General features: G+C 37.9%; 1 protein-coding gene across 3 annotated transcripts; it reads left to right on the forward strand.

Annotated features, from left to right (window-relative positions):
- Positions 1-1,975: 1,975 nt before the first annotated feature.
- LOC132644852 (crossover junction endonuclease MUS81) lies at positions 1,976-19,914 on the forward strand. 3 transcript variants are annotated; one of them, XM_060361494.1, is made up of 15 exons: positions 1,976-2,450; positions 2,518-2,609; positions 3,113-3,191; positions 3,273-3,359; positions 3,472-3,594; positions 10,035-10,341; positions 11,962-12,094; positions 12,247-12,380; positions 12,529-12,668; positions 13,829-13,886; positions 15,164-15,322; positions 17,259-17,338; positions 17,464-17,695; positions 18,555-18,641; positions 19,533-19,914. In XM_060361494.1, the coding sequence occupies exons 1-15, from the start codon at positions 2,257-2,259 to the stop codon at positions 19,635-19,637; spliced, it is 2,010 nt and encodes a 669-aa protein (XP_060217477.1). In that variant the 5' UTR covers positions 1,976-2,256; the 3' UTR covers positions 19,638-19,914. The 3 variants fall into 3 exon arrangements, with proteins under 3 accessions (XP_060217477.1, XP_060217479.1, XP_060217480.1); XM_060361496.1 differs by lacking the exon at positions 3,113-3,191 and having other exon boundaries at positions 2,424-2,450; positions 3,253-3,359; XM_060361497.1 differs by lacking the exons at positions 1,976-2,450; positions 3,113-3,191 and having other exon boundaries at positions 3,250-3,359.
- Positions 19,915-20,014: the final 100 nt, after the last annotated feature.

Raw genomic sequence — 20,014 nt, forward strand, 5'->3', positions numbered from 1 at the left:
GGGAATAATATGAATGATGGATAGGAAGTATTATTTAGCTATGTGGCTCACCTAGATGTAAATGTCTCACGACCCGACTAGGGGATCGCGACGAACACCCGGTGCTAGCCCACCCGGGCACCCCTTTGCTTAATCTTATGCTCGCATCTAGGTGGACCACACAATTAGATATGCATTTCCTCTCATTCATCAAACTAGCCCCTTTGGGCGACATTACCGTTATATCGTAATTGACATCTAGGCCACATCAAATGTACATGGGCCAACGTGGCCGACAAAATGATATACAAAACATGGGCCGACAAGGCCAGACATATCTAAACATATACACGTGACTACGAGCCTCTAAGAAGAGTATGGCATAACACATGAGCGGGACAGGACCCCGCTATGCCCATAATCATATATGCAAAAGAATAAGTACCCAAAAGCTCTGGCTCCGAGGGGATGGAGCTCTGCTATGCGATCTCAGAATAAGCAGCTATGGATCAAGTCTGTCTCCCTATGCACCTGCGGGCATGACGCAACGTCCACAACAAAAGGACGTCAGTACGAAGAATGTACTGAGTATGTAAAGCATGATCTATATCGATATATAAGCATAATGAACAACATATGAAATAACATAGGAGGGGAGACAATAATATCATCGTCATGGCACTTACTTGCCTTACATAGGGACTTTCCATTTCTCATACGTATTAGTACACATACGTTATCATCCGTATCCCATAATAGTGCTCGTACCATACTTGTGCTCATATTCGTATACATGTCCTTATTCGTATTCATATACATAGTCTTATCACATTCATATTCATGTACATAGTCATTTCATACACATATCATTTACATAACATACCCGACCTCGTAGGATCGGTGTTTCATACATACTTGGCCAACCAAGGCTCAAGGTTACTCATACCTGGCCCTACCAAGGCTTCAGGGTTATCCGTACCGTCTGCAGAGGTGTGCGCGCGTTTCGTAATCGTATACATACTCTATACATATTCATATACATATATTCTACCCGGCGTTATAAGCTCGGGGTTGCATTATAGCCCTTCATAGGCACACATAAGTACAATAACCCTTAGGCACCCTTAACATCATTATTAATATCATTATCGTTACCATCATAATCATTATTGTTACTTCTATATCATAGGCTTACTCGTCATATGAGGTGCGTAGTACAACCGTCGTACATATCAAGGATCGTGAGCTTATGAGCTCGGAATATCAATCATTTGGAGACAACATGCTCATATAGAGGAATTAGGAATTTTGCCAAGAACCATGCCTTATGAAAGAAGGGTTAGCCTTACATACCTTTTGGTCGGACTATTCTACACTTGCACGTCCCCTTCCAATGTTAGCGTTTCTACCTTTATCAATATCATAACAATGGCCATTAGTCATTCACATTATCCACATTATCTAGATTTCTCAATTTGTTTCTAATCCACCCATGTTCAAGGTCATAACACCCAACTTCGTCCATTCGTCTAAAGTTCTAGTTCATGATCTTAATACCATTTATAACATGTTCATATCACAACACAACAACATTCATGATTCAATTCAAACTATTCCTCAAAATGTCACTATTCATCATTCATAACCCATCTTACCATATTTTCTACAATCCATGTATTTTAATTCTCCAATACCTTAAACATCATGTAAATATCATGATTCTTACCTTAGAAGTTGTAGGAACAAGCTTTAGTTGATAATACCCCACTTTGAGCAAAACCCTAGTTTATCTCCATTTGGATTTCTTGACCTTGGATCACCCTTGATGGTTTCCTTACTCTTGATTCACTTGTTTAATGTTGTTGATAACTTATAATCCTTGAAAACTTGTATAATGGATGTAGAGATATGTTTTAGAGAGAAGGAGTGTAATGTAGAAATAAAATAAAACAAGTCTTGGTCCCCTTATTTAATGACTTAAAAATCTGTGTTTGGGGAATGAGGAGATTTTTTTGTTTGGGGAATGTGGAGATTGTACTTTTTCACTTTTTGTTTACGTGGTATAAGTTATAACCTACTCTTTTGAAATCGAGTCCTGGCGCCATTTCAACTCCTCCTTCCATCACATCACAACCCACCCAAGATAAAATTCAATATCTCCAAAACCCGAACCGATTTTGAACCAAAACTGCAACATTGGAATGAATGATTTCTTCAAGAGCTAACATTGGAAAAGACCCAAAACCCTAGGTGTTGGCTCGAATTGAAGAAACAAACATGGAGTATCAAAAGAAAGTGGGATGTCCTGAAAACGAAGAGTTAGCATTATATCTGTGGAACAAGAAGGAAGAAATGGCTCAAAGCCCTAAAGGGATTTCGGATAATATCTTAAAGACTCTTCATAAAGCCTACACTAATCTCTGCAAGTCCAAAACCCCTATTAAGACTCTCAAAGAGTTTAACGAGATCAAGTGAGTAATATCTTGAAACCCATTTAATGGAATTGTGAATATTATTTGACTTGCTTTCGATTTATAGGGGTGTTGGAAAATGGTTGTTGAGGCTAGTGAAAGGGTTTTTTGAAACTGATGGTGGTGGTGCTTCGTCATCTGATGACTCCACTGACAAAGGTAAATCTTGAATTTATTTTTACTCTGCCCATTGTACTACTTAGAGGAAAAAGATGGAGTTTGTGTAGTGCTAGTGCTTAATGGAGTGTATAAAGGTGGAGCCTTTGTAGTGTATTCTTGACAGAATTAGCTTATGCTCCTTTTGTCTTTTCAAATGCGTTTCGTTGTTTGAGTAACTTATTTATTGATTCACGTGAGTTTTCTCAATAAACTGATCGACTATGGTCTATGGACGCAGCTTATGAACTCAGCAATTTAGTTAATGGCCAAATTAGCTTACATTTGTATGCTCGATAACTAGACCCATTGATTGACTATTCTGGTGGTTTTTAGAAGTAAAACATCAATAATTGAGTAGAACATAACAATGGAAGACCTTGTGAATGTGGATTTTGAGTGTTCTTAGTTAATTACTTTATTCATCTGTCTTTTTTTTGTATTCTGATGGAGGATATGGATGTTGGATCAATTGGAAGTTACTCAATTCTTTCCCATATCTACAGGGAAGAGAAATAAGGAAACAAGGCGTTACATGCCTCAGAAGAATTCTGTGGCCTATGCCTTACTGATTACGCTGTATAGGTGAATAGCTAAATTAATGCAGTCTGCTTTGCTTCATTTTAATAAATTGCCGTTTCAGCAGTGAAAATGTCATGATTCTAGGAGTACAGCAAACGGTGAAAAATTTATGCATAAGCAGGAGCTTATTGATGCTACTGAAGCTAGTGGTCTTTCTCGTGCACCTGTGGGGTACGCCTGTTGCTGCTTAACTTATTTTCTCCCCTTTCCGTTCAGTATTTATTTTAGTATGTACTTAGTGAATTTTTGTGCTCTTTTCTCCATGTTACGTGCCATGCATTAGACCCGAGAAAGGGAAAGGAAAACCTGGACAGTTTAGCTCGCCAAGGGACTGGTACAGCGGATGGAGCTGCATGGGGAAATTAATAAGCAAAGGACTTGTTGCTAAGTCTAGCAACCCTGCTAAGTATGCTTGCTATGTCTTTGATTTATGCTCTTTTCTGGAACTTTGGTTGACTGCTGTACTTAGATTTCGAATATAATTGTCCATTTCATTTCCTGTAAAATAGTTTATGTGCATGTTAGGGAAATTTCAGCTTGCTTTTAAGATCTGAAAGTCATGGCTAATATCAAGAGGAACATATGAGTTACCTCCATCAGTTTGGGTCTGTTGCACATAAGCCCTGTGAATTTTGAAGTATCCACAAAACCTCCTCAAAGTTATGAGCTAAAATATACTGGGTATTTCTGTTCTCTAAATCCACAAAGCTTGCTAAAATTACAAAACACACCCATTTTCAGTTTATCTCCTTTTTTTTTTTTTGCCCTTCAATTTCTGTATTCCATTTTTTTTTTTTTTGGTAAAGATTTCTGTATTCCATTTTCTATCTTCTTCTTGCTGTTCCCAGCCGAAGAAACAAAGAGGGGGGGGGGGGGGGGGTAGGATGAAAGTTGTTATTGTCATTATCATTATCCTTCTTTATCCACTGGCCTTTATCTTGCTTTTAAATTGGCCCAAGACGTGGTAGTTGTGGAAGATCATTATTTATGTTATTATCCTTCGTTTTCTGTGGCTTTTATCATGCTTTTAAATTGGACCAAGATGTGGTAGTTGCGGAAAGGAAAAAAAGGCTGAGAACTATCATGTCTTATTGTAAGTCTGTCGGACACCCCTTGTATGTTCGGAAGGGAGAACTTTTGTTTGAGAATGGTAAATATTTATAAATGTAGCACAAAGATTGTGCGAGCTGTACCATTGTTACATATCCAAAAGCAAAAACCTAGTCCTCTCCTTTCCCTTGAAGGGACTCTATGAGTTGTATCAAAGATTCAGTTTTATTTACATGTTTTTTTTTTTCAAAAAAAAAGATTGAGATTCTGCCGTGAGCTAACTTTGTCTTCAAAACATCTTGGATTCCTTTTTCTCAAAACATTCCACCATACACACGCAGGGGACGATATTCCACCATTTGTTTGTTCTCCTCTGATATCTTTCAATTCCCCAACATCTAAGCAGTTCACTGGTGCTGTTTGGAAGGAGAAACTAATAATTTCACTTCTTTAAAAAGGACTAATAGTTTTACTTCACTTCGCATTTCACAACTTTGAGGAGGTTATATCTATACACAGGAGACGATGTTCCACCATCTGTTTTGTCTTCTCTGATTACTCTTAGTTCCCCAACATCTAAGCAGTTCACTGGTGCTACTTGGAAGGAAAAACTAATAGTTCCCCTTCACTTTGCAACTTTGAGGAGGTTATGTCTATATCTATATGCCACAAACCAGAACCTGCGGGACTAATTCGTATTTAAACCTTCCAACAGTACCTGAACTAAGTAGCACTAGTGACTATTTCATCGCTAAAAGAGTAGGACTAGCAACTAGTGGTTTAGGTGTCAATCATGGATATCGAAGGTGAGTTTTCATCTATTGATGATATGATTGATTAGCTGTCAATCTTTCTAAGTTTTTTTCCTTTTGACTTGGTTCTGTATACCTATTGGAAGCTGATTTTTCCATTTTTCCTTCTTTTTTTGGGCATTTGAACTCCATTATCAGTTGCAAAGTGCTTTCTTCAATTTCATCCTTTCTGACATAAAACTATAAAACAAAGTTTCAAGCTGTGAAGCAGAGGAGAAATTAAGAGAGAACTTTGCTTGATTATTCCCTCAAGCTATTGGGGTTCAAATAGCTAAATTTACATGTCCTAAAAAAGGAAAGGAAATTATATAAATCAATTCCTAATTACATATATTGTACCCGCTATATTTACATATATGCTAGAATCATAACAGGAATCTAACACTCCCCCTCAAGCCGGTGCATACAAATTATATGTACCAAGCTTGCTACATATATAACTCGTTCTGGGGCCGACTAGGGACTTGGTGAATATGTCCGCAAGCTGATCATTTGACCGCACAGACCTCGTAACGATGTCTCCTGAGAGTACCTTCTCCCTAACAAAATGACTATCAATCTCTGTGTTTGCTCCTCTCGTGAAACACTGGATTCGATGCAGTGTGAAGTGCAGCTTCATTATCGCACACAAGTTTCATTACTTTAATCTCTCTAAATTTCAAGTCCTTCAGTACTTGATTGATCCATATGAGTTCACATGCCGCTACTGCCATAGCCCGGTTTTCTGCTTCTGCACTAGACCTAGCAACCACATGTTGTTTCTTACTTTTCCAAGACAAAAAATTTCCCCTAACTAAAACACAACATCCAGAAGTGGATCGTCTATCAGAGAGTGACCCCGTGTAGTCTGCATCTGAATAGCCAACACTTTTCACATGTCCTCAGTCTTCATAGAGTAGTCCTTCCTGGAGCAGATTTTATGTATTAAAAAATGCGAATAACTACATTCCAATGATTGTCACAAGGAATTTTGAATTACAACACTAACCGGGAAGGTAATATCAGGTCGAGTCACTGTGAGATAATTCAACTTTCCGACCAGCCTTCTATATCTTCCAGGATCGCTAAGAGGCTCCCCTGATCTGGTAGGAGCTTAACATTTGGATCCGGCGGAGAATCAATAGGCCTACAGTCTGTCATCCTTGTCTCCTTAAGAATATCAAGTGCATACTTCCTCTGTAAAATGGCAATTCCTGATTTGGATCGAGCAACCTCAATGCCCAAAAAGTACCTGAATCGACCAAGATCCTTAGTCTGAAAGTGTTGAAAAAGGCGATGTTTCAATTTGGTACTTCCCTCATCATCATTACATGTGATGACTATGTCATCAACATACACCACCAAATACATGCACAAACCTGGAGCAGAGGGACGATGAAACATAGAATGATCAGGTTCACTTTGTACCATGCCAAACTCCTGAATAACCATGCTAAACTTCCCAAAACATGCTCGAGGAGACTGCTTCAGGCCAGTGCTCTCCGTAATCTGCACACCATGTTACTAGACTCCCCTCGAGCAGTAAAACTAGATGGTTGATCCATATATACCCCATCTTTGAGATCCCCATGAAGAAAAGCATTTTTGATGTCCAACTATCTGAGAGGCCAATGGCGAACAACAACCATATATAAAAAGAGCCGAACTGAAGCAATCTTAGCCACAGGAGAGAAGGCATCACCATAGTCAAGTCCAAAAATCTATGTGTAACCTTTGACAACTAGTCGAGCCTTTAAACAATCAATCTATCCATCGGGGCCAACCTTCATTGTATATACCTAACGATAACCAACTATAGACTTGCCTGGAGGTAGAGAAATGAGCTCCCAAGTATCACTAGAGTGTAAGGCAAACATCTCCTCAATTATAGCTTGTTGCCAGCCTAGATAAGAAAGAGCTTCACCTGTAGTCTTAGAAATAGACCCAAATGATAATGATGATACAAAGCAGAATGGGTTGGTGACAAACGATGATAGCTCAAACAAGTATAGATAGGATAAGGGTTACGAGTAGAGCGATTACCTTTTCAAGTGGCAATGAAGAGACTCTCTGTAGACAAATCCTCTTCAGGAAAGGATTCTGGTGGGGGGTGTGAATCGTCCAGACGTGGACGACGATGATAAGTCTTTAATGGCGGAGATGTAGCTGAGGAAGATGGAGCCGTAGGAGGTGATGTGGAAAGGCAGACTATAGCGGCATCCTAAAAGATGGAACTGGTAGAACCTCAGAAATGCCTAATTGTTCAGCGGAAGAGGATGTAAAGTAGGGTTGACCTTTAAAGAAAGTAACATCAGCGGACATAAGGTATGGCTGGAGGTCAGGTGAGAAGTATCGATATCCCTTCTGTACCCTTGAATAACCGAGAAAGACACATTTAAGAGCACGAGGAGCCAATTTGTCTTTTTCTGAAGTATGGCTATGGACAAAGCATGTGCTCCCAAAGACGTGGTGGAAGAGAAAATATGATTGACTGGGAAAACAAAACAGAATGCGGAACCTGATTTTGAATAGCAGAGGAAGGCACACAGTAGATTTGATAACAAGAGGTGAGCACTGTATCCCCCAAAACACGCAATGGAACATTTGCTTGTATGAGAAGGGTGCATGCAGTCTCAACAATATGCCTATTGTTTCTCTCCTCGACCCCATTTTGTTTTGTAGTGTAAGGACAAGATGTTTGATGAAGTATTCCATGGGAAGACACAAATTGTTGAATTTGAGATGATAAATATTCGCATGCATTATCACTACGAAAAGTGCGAATAGATAACACCAAACTGATTTTGTATTTCAGCACAAAAAGTTTGAAATATGGAAAATATTTCAGAACGATCTTTCATTAAGAAAATACAAGTACACCTTGAGTACTCATCAATGAAAGTAACAAAATACTTAAAACCCAAGGTTGAACTAACTGTACTAGAACCCCAATTATCAGAATGAACTAAACGAATAAGAGACTCTGTATGATTATTAGGACTACGTGGACAAGTAGCTCGGGTGTGCTTCCCTAATTGTCACGACTCAGTACTCACACTCTTAACTTAAGGCAACTTGGACAAGCTCTGATACCATGTGAAGCGGACGAGAAAATAAGACAAAACTCAGCTTGATTGTTCCTCAATCTATTGGGGTTTAAATAGCTAAGTTTACATGTCCTAAAAAAGGAAAGGAGATCAGTACAAATCAATTCCTAATTACATATATTCTACTTACTATATTTACATATATGGTATAATCATCACCGGATTCTAACACAAGCATTTTGATTTTGCTCCTCATCAAATCCTTTTGTCCCAGATGCATAAGATAAAATATTGGAAATCTTGCAATCTTTATGGATGACAACTTAGAGTTTGCAGCCCAAAGTACTAGGTAACACTTGACTTTTGAAAACCTGAATTACTCTTGAATGGAAAAAAAAAATCCTCTTCACATCTTTGCTCAAGAGTCAAAAAGACAAGAACACTTATGATTGACCTTTTATCAAAGCATTGCTTTTGCACTTAATAAAGCTTATTGTAAAGAATTAGGTCTCAAGTTCGAAACCCACTGGGTGCAAACAATTTCTGAGGGCCATCGGACTGGGGTAAAACCCTGAATTACCCGTGGTGCACTTGCGGGAAACTCCTTGCCGAGGGCCTGTGCACCCTCGCGATTAGTCGGGGCTCAAAGAGACCCGGACACCCGGTGCTTAATCAAAAAAAAAAAAGCTTATTGTAAAGAACTGTTACCATTCTCAAAAAAAAAAAAAAAGCTTGTTGTAAAGAAAATGAATTTCGGGCCTAGCTCAACCTGAAAAACCAGCTCATGAATTAAAATTGCCGACAATTATATAAGGAGACAACAATTCATCCCCCCACAACTAATGTGGAAGTAGAACACTCAACATCCCTCTGCAAGCCCAACCTTGACAACGTAACATGGGGCCCAACATTGGGGAACACAACAATAGAGATGGATCCGGCTCGAAACCATATGAAGAAAATGGAACTTGGGGTTCCTATTTTGGTGTACTTGGATCTCTTTTATTTAGAACCGTATTTTCTTGTAGGGTTTCTTCCTTTTTGGTATACAGCTTGTATACGGGGTTTCCGAAATTGGTAATAAAATTATTTACCTTATCAAAAAAATTGAACTTGGGCCGACTCAATTCCAAAAGCTAGCTCATGAGGTGAGGATTTCCCAAAGACTATATAAGGAGGCATAAACCCATTTTTACCTCTGCTTTTGCAATTTTTAGTTACATACTTCCTTCACCTGCCTTCTCCCCCTCCCTAAAAAAAATTTCTTGTTCAAGCAGCTCTTAATAACTGCTTTATGTTTTCGGGGCAAATACCGCGATAAAGGTTTGTAAATCATGTACAACAAAAAAACACAAAGAGAAGCTGATGTGTAATTGATGGCTATCCAAGGTAAATGCATAGAACTTTGTCATAAAGAAGTACTCGTATAATGGTTCCTTGGTAGTTTGCTAAAGGATTCTCTTTTCACTCTCTAATCACTGTCTTATACCCAGAAAGGTCAAGCAGCTTTTTGGTGTTGCTGGCAAAGTGACAACTGTAGTTCTCCACCCCCGTTCCATGAGAATGAAAAGAAAGTTCACGGAGCTGTATAAATTGACTGGCTGAAACTTAAAGCAACAAGGCACTTCCAAAGAGCCTGTACCTCTCCTAGATCAAATATATGAGAGGTGTATGTAAGGCATTTCTTGGTTATAGGGGTGGGGGGTGAATATCGTTCCTAATGGTGAACCAAATACACCCATTAATAAAACCAAATGTATTGAGATCTACCCTTCTAACTATGTGGATGTATAAAGGCACTACTTTGCAGCCATATTTCAGGAACCATCATCCTATAAACACAATGATTTTGTGCTTGAGTTGCTATGCAAGTGTATATACTTGCATGCTTAAGCAAATTTATTTTCCTGATCTTTTGACTTAGTAATAAACCAGGCATCCTTTGTCAACAAGTGCAGGTATATGCTGACGGAAGAAGGCAAAGAGATAGCGCAGGAATGCCTTTCGAGGTCAGGAATTGCTGATTCCAAAGAAATAAAGGCATCTTTGACGGGATTTTCTAATTTGAATAAAAAGGACATGCCAGATAAGTCTTTGACAACTGGTAACTTATCAAATATGGAAGTTCGACATAGTACTTCTGTGAGAGAAAGGGCACCACCATTATCTCAATCAACTGGCAAAGTGAGAGAAAGGGCTCGATCATTATCTCAATTGACTGGCAAAAAGAAAATGAATGTCATTCCATCTGAATCTCTTGACAGGGTACTTTTTCTGTTTCAAATGTGCTGCTTTGGATCCATGATTCTTAAATTCATAATAGCAATATGTAGTTTAATACCTCTTGTTATGTGTTAGTAATAATTTTCTTCCATCAGAGCCTCACTTGTCATTTTCACTGCTGCCATAGTGACGTCAAAAGCTTCAGAAAGTGCAAACATGTAATAATATGGGTATTCAATTGCCTAGACTGGCAGATAGTGTTATGATTTGTTTGATCACTGATGGGCCAGTCATCACTCATCACGAATACTCTGATTGCTTTACTTTCTCACACATGTTATACGAAATATCTAACAGGCATTAAGTAATTGAGTAAACAGAAATAAGGAGTGAAGGTGAGTTTATGATCTTCTTGTGAATTTTGGATCCATTGGTGTCCCCACAAGAAAGTACTCTGTAAAAAGGATCTTCTTTAGTTTTGCATCACGGTACGGTTACTATGAATGAGCTTTGAATACATTCCAAGAGTATGCACCAAAACATTGAACTGTTCTTAATGTAATGGAACTTCAGCCTTTTGAAGAGGGTCATGTTTACAGAGAATGTTTGCTTGCTATTGTAAACGTAACTTCACTACAGAAAAGAGAAGGGGGCATATTTCTCAATTCATTTTCTGAGACTGCATATTTCATTAGGCTGATATTAACCTACCACCCTCTTCTAAAAAAAAGGCTCCATCTCAGCTATTAAGTCCCTAGATTCTCTTACATCTAGGTGTCTCGTTTAGCAGCAACCTGGACTTAATGCTTTCATCAGTCTTCAAGATAAGCTTAAATATGTAAACATCAAACCGTTCTATTTAACGCTTATTAGTTACCAAATCTGGTACATGTTCTATGTGATTTTTATGGTCTAAGGTGATGGCTGCAGCATCATTGCCACTACCATATTAGATGACGTAAAGCAATTCCTATATCCTGCTACTAATAAGTCTATTTGTGGCTATTGTTTGCTGCAGAGGCAGTAAAAGTTGTTTTCTAAGCATTGAGCATCCAGATATCCCCTTTTTTCCCACTCAGAAATTATGCTTGAATTCGTTAAAGCATTCAATCCTTATTATATTTTCACCACTCAGTAAGTCCTTTCACCTGTTCAAGTCTTGGACTTGTCGATATTTTTAGTACCGAGTTTTCTCATAGAAACTGGAAAATGACCGAATAAATGTTAAATTCTGTAGTATATTTATCTTAGGCATACCTCCAAGCAGATGAAAGGTCCAATATTTAATGACAGTCCTCATCCTCGATTATCGCTTTTGGTTTGAGGGGGGTTGGGGGTTTGGGGGGGGGGGGGTGGAGGAGGGGGGGGGGGGGAGGTTGAAAGACAAAGCTTTGTATCTACCAGCATTCAGTCGGTGATATGGCATCTCTAGCCTATTCTATTATACACAACTATCAGTTTTGAGCAACTTTTTCTTTAATTCCATTGAAAGTTATTCCTTGAGTTCTACTTTAAGATGCTTCAAAGTTGTTTCATCTTCTTGTTTGAAGATTCTTTTTGAAGTAATGCTGGCGTTTATTGAACTTATCAATATCAATTTGTGTGTTTTTTTTTTTTTTTTGGTTTTGTTCTGTACATCTGATCTTGATTAGTTTCTTGTAGTTTGTTCAGATGGGATTCTCCAAGCAACAAGTAATTCAGGCTTACTCTGAAGTGTTAGAAACGTCACAGAACAAAGATATATCGTTAATCTGGCCATCTGTTCTGTGTCATCTTCGAGAAGATCAAGTTTATGGTTTGTTTTCTGACTCCCTTTAGATAAGTTATTGTAGATATATAGTTAATACTAAGCATTAAGAATTCATAGTTTGGATTGTTGGAGATGCTGAATGAAACAGTTATAATTAAGTGTCCATTTTCGTGACTTTAGTGCCTCTCAATGGCCAGGTCAAGCTGGTAGTACTAGAATTGAAGATAGACTATCCGAGTCTACTTGCAATGGAGCAGTAAATAGTGCAAAGCCTTCTTGTCATGCTGATTTTGCACAGTGTTCGAATGCTTTGAGAGCTTGTTCATCCACTGTAAGTTCAAAATTCACTTGTCCAGAGTGCTGCTAGCTTTTATCTGAGTCTAACGACACATTAAGATGTATTATTGAAGACTAAAGAGATGCATGGAAAAATTCGGTTCTTTTCTGTTTCTAATATCTTTCTCAATTGTGTGTTTCAGCTTGTTGATGAGCAATTACCATATCTGGAAACTAGATCCAATCTCTTGGCGGTGCCGCCATTGGCCAATGGAGAGCAATTTAAAGATGTTTATGAAGTAGTTTTGATATTAGATGATCGGGAGCAGTTTACTTCTCGAGGGTAAGTAAGCTTCAGTTTGTTCATTTTTGACAACAATTTTAGTAAGCTTCAGTTTGTTCATTTTTGACAACAATTTTAGTTTAATGTCAGTATTATTTTGACATTTGAGGATGTGGCCTAGTGTTCAATAAAGTGCGTGCAAACCTCGGATACCAAGGTTTAAATCCCAGCGGATACTCGGTGAAATAGTCGAAGTGCATGCAAAAGGCCCAGTCATGACCACCATATTAAAAACCTCAGTATTATTGCGATGGTTTGCCACTTATCCAAGGCACCATTACAATTTATTTCTGTTTCTCATGTGTGCTTAGACCACAAATGTGGTGATATATAGCTCACAAAGCTCATATTCCAGGGTGTCTGCTGAAGCCTATGTGCCACTTATCCTATTAGTTTTAAAATCTTATATATCGGCATTCAACTGAGTACTTGGTGCTCTAGAGAGGGCAGTCTCTATGGATTAAATTACGGACCCAGCTCCAAGTTTCTTCCAGCTTTTCTGCATCGGTGCACTTTGACATGCCATTTATTCGACTCTCCCTATAACAAAATTCTCTAAACAAATTTGACCTTAGTAAAGCTTTTTTTAACTTGCTGGTAATTTGAAAAGCGATCTAGCTGCAGCAACCTTGTTTTAATAAGGAAGTAGAAAAATAATTTCACTATACTTACTGAACTTCTATTTTGATCAAGTACTATATATACTGAATATCAAAAGGATATCTATATAAATATATGACAATTTATTAACTCAGAGAAAGCAAAGATTGATTTGTCCTCAGACTATGGCTTATTTTATATATCCTTGAAACACTGGTGATTTAGGGAGTAACCATTCAGATACAAGAATATCTAGAAGGTGCTGTTTTCATCTGCTATGGTAAAGTAAAAGTAGAGACTGAGAATGATATCATCAAATTTGTAGTCATTGAGCTCTCCTTTTCATTTCCTAAATGCACCCCTTCCCCCCAGGGCCTGCAAAAAGAAGAGAAGAAAAAATCCAGGATGGCCAGAAAATTAGCAAATGCATTAAAAAGAAATCCTTGATTTGAAGATCTAAAATTTCTTTTGTCCTGTACTTATCTATTTTTGAACGGATGTTTAATTGATTTTTTATTTTTCTTGTGGACTCATTGAAATCTGTGCCATTATATTTTCAGGTCACGATCTAGGAAGATAGTTGAGAACATCAGCACACAATTTAAAATTAAAATAGATGTGAGCATCTGGAATCTTTCCTCTTTAAGATTCTCTTTTCCTGCGCTTTCTTCTATTAACTAAGACAGGAACAATTGTATGAGATAAGTTATTGTAGAACACTTTATTTTGGCCAGCTTTCAATTATTTTATAGATTCTCACCGTATATCCATGCTTGTTTTTGTAAGTCGTAGATGCTTTTTCTTGTAATTTATAAAAGATTTTATAAATTTTTGCACTAAGCCAGATTGACATGACCTTGCTAAGACCCTCCATGACAAGAATAAAGAGAAAAGAAGAAATAGGATCACCTTGTGGTAGTGGTAGATGCTATTACTTTATAATTGTTGATGGGACTGCTGGCAATTTCTTCCTTTCTTTCTTTCGCGTTCTCATATTTCTTCTTTTTTGTGATTGGTAACAGATGTATGTGTATGTGTGTATATACATAAAATCAGCAGCTAGTGTAGCATCATAATTACAAAATAAGCCAAGATACTGCGCAAAAAGGAATTACAGGGATCCTATCAAGTCTATCAGGGAATCTGTCTCGTCTAATCTACTTTCTTTACACCAAAAGTAGAACCAATGAATACAACTCAACTCATCTTGAGCTTCTGTGTTGAATGCTGCTTGCCTTAAAAAATTCTAGCATTTCTTTCTTTCCGAACTGACCACCATATAAAGGCTGGCACCATTCTCCACCACCCCTTCTGTTTCACTACTCCTCTATTTGAATTCCAAGAGTTCAAAATCTCAGCAGTGGTAGCTGGTATCACCCAATTAAAACCTACCATACTAATGAAGAGCTGCCACAACTGAGCAGTTGTAGGGCAGTGAAGCAATAAATGTTTGTTGGATTCCAGTGCTGCACTACACAAAGAAGATCTAGAGCATAGCTAGACACATCTTCTTCTGAGATTTTCTTGAGTCAAACGGGCTTTTCTTGCTACTAACCAAGTGAAACAAACAACTTTCAAGGGGGCCCTAGCTTTCCAAAGAGCCTTCTAACAATTTCAATTTATTAAAACAAAAAAAGGAAAAATCAAGGAAATGGATTTCTAGCAATTTCATCTATGTTTGAATCAGATACGTCGTTAGATTTTTTAAAGGGTATTAGCACTGTAGTTGCTATACTTACTGCCTCAACAAGGCTTAGGGTCTCATATTATCTGCTGGTGGCCATGCACAATGTTTCAAGCACTAAGAAGCATATAATGTAACTTTTAAAACTACTGCCTCCTTATATATTCCACAGCAGCTGATAGGCGTAAGATTAAGTTTAGCTCTTCCACAGGTTAGGCGCTTGCCTGTTGGTGATGCAATCTGGATAGCTCGTAACAAAGTTATTGAGACTGAGTACGTTCTTGACTTTATTGTGGAGAGGAAGAATGTTGAAGATTTGCAAAGTTCAATCAGGGATAACCGATATAGAGATCAGAAGCTGCGGCTTTTGGTACTTCCTTATTTTCTTTTCTTTTGGTGCTGGTTAAGTACTTCTGATATACTGTGGGTTATATTTACTTGTGTGTATTTGACTTCTGTCTTTCTGTAACTTCTAGCTTTTAATTATTTTTCATTGTACTGATCCTTCCACAGCCATGTTATATTGACATAGGATTAGTGATAGTGCAGTTCACTCTGTTAGCAATATACCTTTTACGCCTATGACCCTAAGCCCTGATGATCTATACGAGCGTGTACATCGTTGTGCACAAGTAAAAGTGTAGTTTAATTTGCGCGGCATTCACATATTGTGCACATTCTCTAAGACCGGCTTGATTTATTCGTAAAGAAATTTAATGGTTTATCCACAACAAAGGAACACGAAAGGGATAAAACTGTCGTTTAATAACTTGTAATAATGGTACATGGGATATTGAGTAACTAGTTTTATCACACTGAGTGAGGAAGGCACTTATATGCATACTTCTAAATTTTCTTGAAAATCTTGTGTCTATTTTGCATTCTCGTTATGGGACTAACTTTTGCTCAGTGAGCTAGACATTTTGATAATCAATGGTGTTGAAAATGATATTTTTGAGATTGAATCATTTTTGTTAATATTGTTAAAGACTCCAGTAAATAAAAAGTGTCATTTCTTGACCAACTTAATTTTTTAGATGAAACTCAATATGATACCAGAGCGTACGAGTTCTTGGGTTTGGGTCTTACGTGACACCTATCATAAAAATGGATCTCATGCTTGACTCATGAAAAAAAGAATCTGATCTGGCAAAGGGGGTATGCGAAATACATTATTAAGTAAAGAAGAAGTGTACCCTGCCTAACAATTTAAGCTTTTAAATGATGCGGCCCCCACCATACAAGTGAAGTAGTCAATTAAAATGCTATAATCAGTAATTTTGATTTTGCATGTAAAGATGCAGTAATGGGTTGAGCATTATCAGACTTGTATTCGGTATGATGTTAGGTAGACTTACAGCTGAGTTTGAATTGTGTCTTAAAGTGCATTGACTCTGAATATCAGTTGCCGGTGCCAAATGTTAAAGGAGTAGAAGACATCCTTTCGAATACTAATTTTAATCATTAACTACTGCATCTGGTTAAGTGTTTAGGGGTTGTTTGGTTCAGAGACAAGTTTTGCAGAGATGGTAATATTCTAGTATTATTTCTTGTACAATGTATAATTTAAAATGTGTTTTTTAAAAAGGATTGTTTAAAACATGAGGGTTATTTGGTCATTTAGTTGCTTTAATCCATGTATTACATCCCTGTATTATTTTTCCACCTTCTATCTCGCATAAAAAAATAAATAGGATCCTGCACAACTTATGCAAATATTATTTGTGGTAGCAACAATAACGTATAAGTATTGCTGAATTTGTGCAAATAATATTTTTTAACCAAACATGGTATTGCTTATGCTGAATTTTATGTGGGTATTATCACTCTTTATAATTGAAAGTATTTGTGAACTTTATGAGATGCGTTTTGCCTGGGTTTTGCAATTGTTTTCTTGTGAGGAAAGTAGTTCCACTCCTTTCCCTTAGGAGCGGGAGTGGATCGTAGTTTCTTCCCTCAGGTACTGGTGCCTATAAAAAACTAGGGTGAATGTTTGCATAAAAATCTCCTCCTGGTATTAGACGTTTGTTTGAAGTGCTGGAAGAAGTACCGGGAGAATCTGATCTGATTTCCCTTTTTTGGGGAATGAAATCTTGTATAGTTTCCCATGGTTAATAGTAAAGACTAAAGAGGAATGCTCATATGGGCTTAACATCTCTATTTAAGGTTCTAAAAATGTAATGATCCTTTAGGAGAAGTTTATTGTTGCAAGCCCCCATTGTGGCTCCCTTAATTATTTTTCTTTTTACATTCTTAGTGTCCTTAATTGTGGCTCCCTGTGTGGGTTTTCTGTTGATTTATGCAAGGGGTGTGGACTCAAGAAGCTGATATATGTTATTGAAGGAGATCCAAATGCTTGTACTGCTGCCGAAAGCATCAAAACAGCGTAAGCTTTAAGTTTCTTTTCTTCTTTGGTAGTTGGATCCAGCAAAGACATTCTTAGCCTTTCTCTTTTTTACTTTATGTATTTTTATTTTTATTTCTGATTCTGATTACCCATGATTGCATTAGTTGTTTCACAACCGAGATCTTGGAGGGCTTTGATGTGCAAAGAACAAGTGGTTTGGGAGAGACATTGAGAAAGTACGGCTATCTTACTCAAGCAATCAATCAGTACTACCGATGCATGGATAACGACCGGTCTAATACCAGGATTTGCCCCCGGTTTAAAGAATTTATTAGGAAATGTGAAGATCTCGATAAAATGACTGTTAGCGATGTGTTTGCCATCCAACTCATGCAGGTAGGAATTTTCCCGACAAAGTTGGCATAGTTTAAGCTTCCTTATTAATAGAGATACTTATGAGTTTAAAAATCTTTGGTGGTTAGAATTTTCTGCTTGATGACAATCATGAACTTTATGTACTACTAAATCTCGGGTGCGGGTGTCCGAGGTGGGTGCGGATCTAGAGGTCGGATCTTTCATGATCTAAATTTTAAGATTTGGGGGTACGGATACGGGTGTGGAGATTCGGCTAAAAATTCAAATATCGAAAAATAGAGTTATAAAACCTAAATCATGAGATATCATGTGGGAAACTTGAGGAGAAAATATTTGATCAAGAGGAGAATCTCGGGAGATAAAAGGAAAATGAGTTACATAGAAATTTCTATATACAAGGTCTTCCATTTTCTTCAATTTCACCATAACTTTTGTTTTGATTACATAAATTATGTAATTTGTCCGGAATTTCTCCCTCAATTTTGGTCAAAGTACCCAAAGCTGACCAGATCAGGTATGGATCCCACACCCACACCCCTGTCGTGTCGACACGGGTGCGGCACCGAAAGTGAAGAGTACGAACAACATAGACTGTGTAATTGATTCATATCCAGGCGGGTTGTTTTCTGGGGGAGGGCTTGGTAGGACGGAGAGCAAGGTTCTGTTGGTGATGTTGTAAGGGGCTGGGTAGCGTGAAACGAGAGAAGAGAGTTGAATGTATATGTGGCTGACATATTTGTACTTTGGCCAGTCAGCTGTTGAGCATATTTGGCATTTCCATGGAAAGACACCTCCACCAAGTTTGGGAAATGGTGTGCTGTGTTTGCCATGTATTCGCTCAATTAGATCTATCTTAATCGAGTGATTACAATGCATGCAGGTCCCTCAGGTGACAGAGGAAGTTGCTATTGCTGTTCTTGATGTGTATCCAACACTTTCATCCCTTGCTCGTGCTTACTCTCTGCTAGTGAGTTTGCTGCTAATGTTTTCTCTTTGCACCCTCCCCCACCCCACCGTATTTGAATAAAGAAAGATGAGAATTTCCAGAGTGTTAGGGCAAACTCCCACATTTTTGGCAAAAAAAAAACTCCCACATTTTTGGCAAAAGAGAGGAAAGAGATAAAAAATGGGGCAGAAAACACTAGAATACGTCATCCATTTAGAGCTTGCCAACCTCACATGATTGGGCTAATTCTTGCAAAATGCTTGTTCTTGCCCAGACAGAGATGCTTGGACATCCCTCAAGATAATAAAGGTAGTACGTCATTAGGTCATTAGGACATAGGAAGGCTATGTGCCTGTATTTCAGCTTTGGTGCCAAATACATCATAAAACGGATGAATTTGAAATGAAAAATCCTAATAAGCGATGCGACTTTCTGTAGGAACATGACTTAGTACTGCCAACTTTAGGTGTGTTCTCTTCCTTGTATTATTGCGTTAGTAAAAGCAGTCTGTGGGGGAGGGAACTCAAAAGGTATTGCAGTATTTGCTCGAGGAAATACAATGATCAAAGCTTACTTCCAAACCAACTAAACCGAGCTAATTTACTATTCTGTGCAAGAGATATTTATGAATTTTCTAGATCAGCTAGGAGTAGCAACCAAATGGGAAGTAATATTGGGTTGAGCAGCCCTTTAAAATCATGTCTCGGATATTTGTGAAATTTATCCTTCAATTTGGCGACAAATTCCTTCGAATCCAATATGCACCATTCCTTCCGTTATATAGTGTATTAAAATGCCTGGATCTTCTGGATCTGTAATCATCCTCTTTGCAAATTCTCAAACCAGTAGTTCTCATAAAGATCATCCAACTACTGTTTCTTATTTGGGTGATTCCTATGTGGCCTTTTGAAGGACGGTGATGTTCGTGCACAAGAGGAAATGCTCAAGGAGCAGAGCAACAACTTAGTGAATGCAGCTGCTAGCAAAAACATTTTTCAACTGATTTGGGGCAGTTGATTCTATCACTCAAGATAATTGATGGAGATTTATGAGAGTAGTTGATGCCAGGAAAGTAGAAGAACGCATTGCAGGATTTCTAATATTTTGTGCATATATACGAAAATGCCTCATCTTCTCGCTGATACCCTTGTATACAGATAGATAATGGCTACTTTCAAATTTGGTTAGATTTGTCATTCAAACTAGCAATTAATGTGACTTGCTGGGATCACTACATTAGTGCTGATAAATCAAAGTTGTCCTTAATATCAAGGCTTTTCTTGTTCTTACTGCATCTGATTTGTCTTTGTTCATATTTTGTTGAATTAGAGTGAATTCAAGAATGAAAAGTTTGGTTATCCCCCCAAAGTTTGGTTGTGTTCATAGTAATTACA

Source organism: Lycium barbarum, chromosome 6, assembly GCF_019175385.1.
Source record: "Lycium barbarum isolate Lr01 chromosome 6, ASM1917538v2, whole genome shotgun sequence".
Taxonomy (NCBI): Eukaryota; Viridiplantae; Streptophyta; class Magnoliopsida; order Solanales; family Solanaceae; genus Lycium; species Lycium barbarum.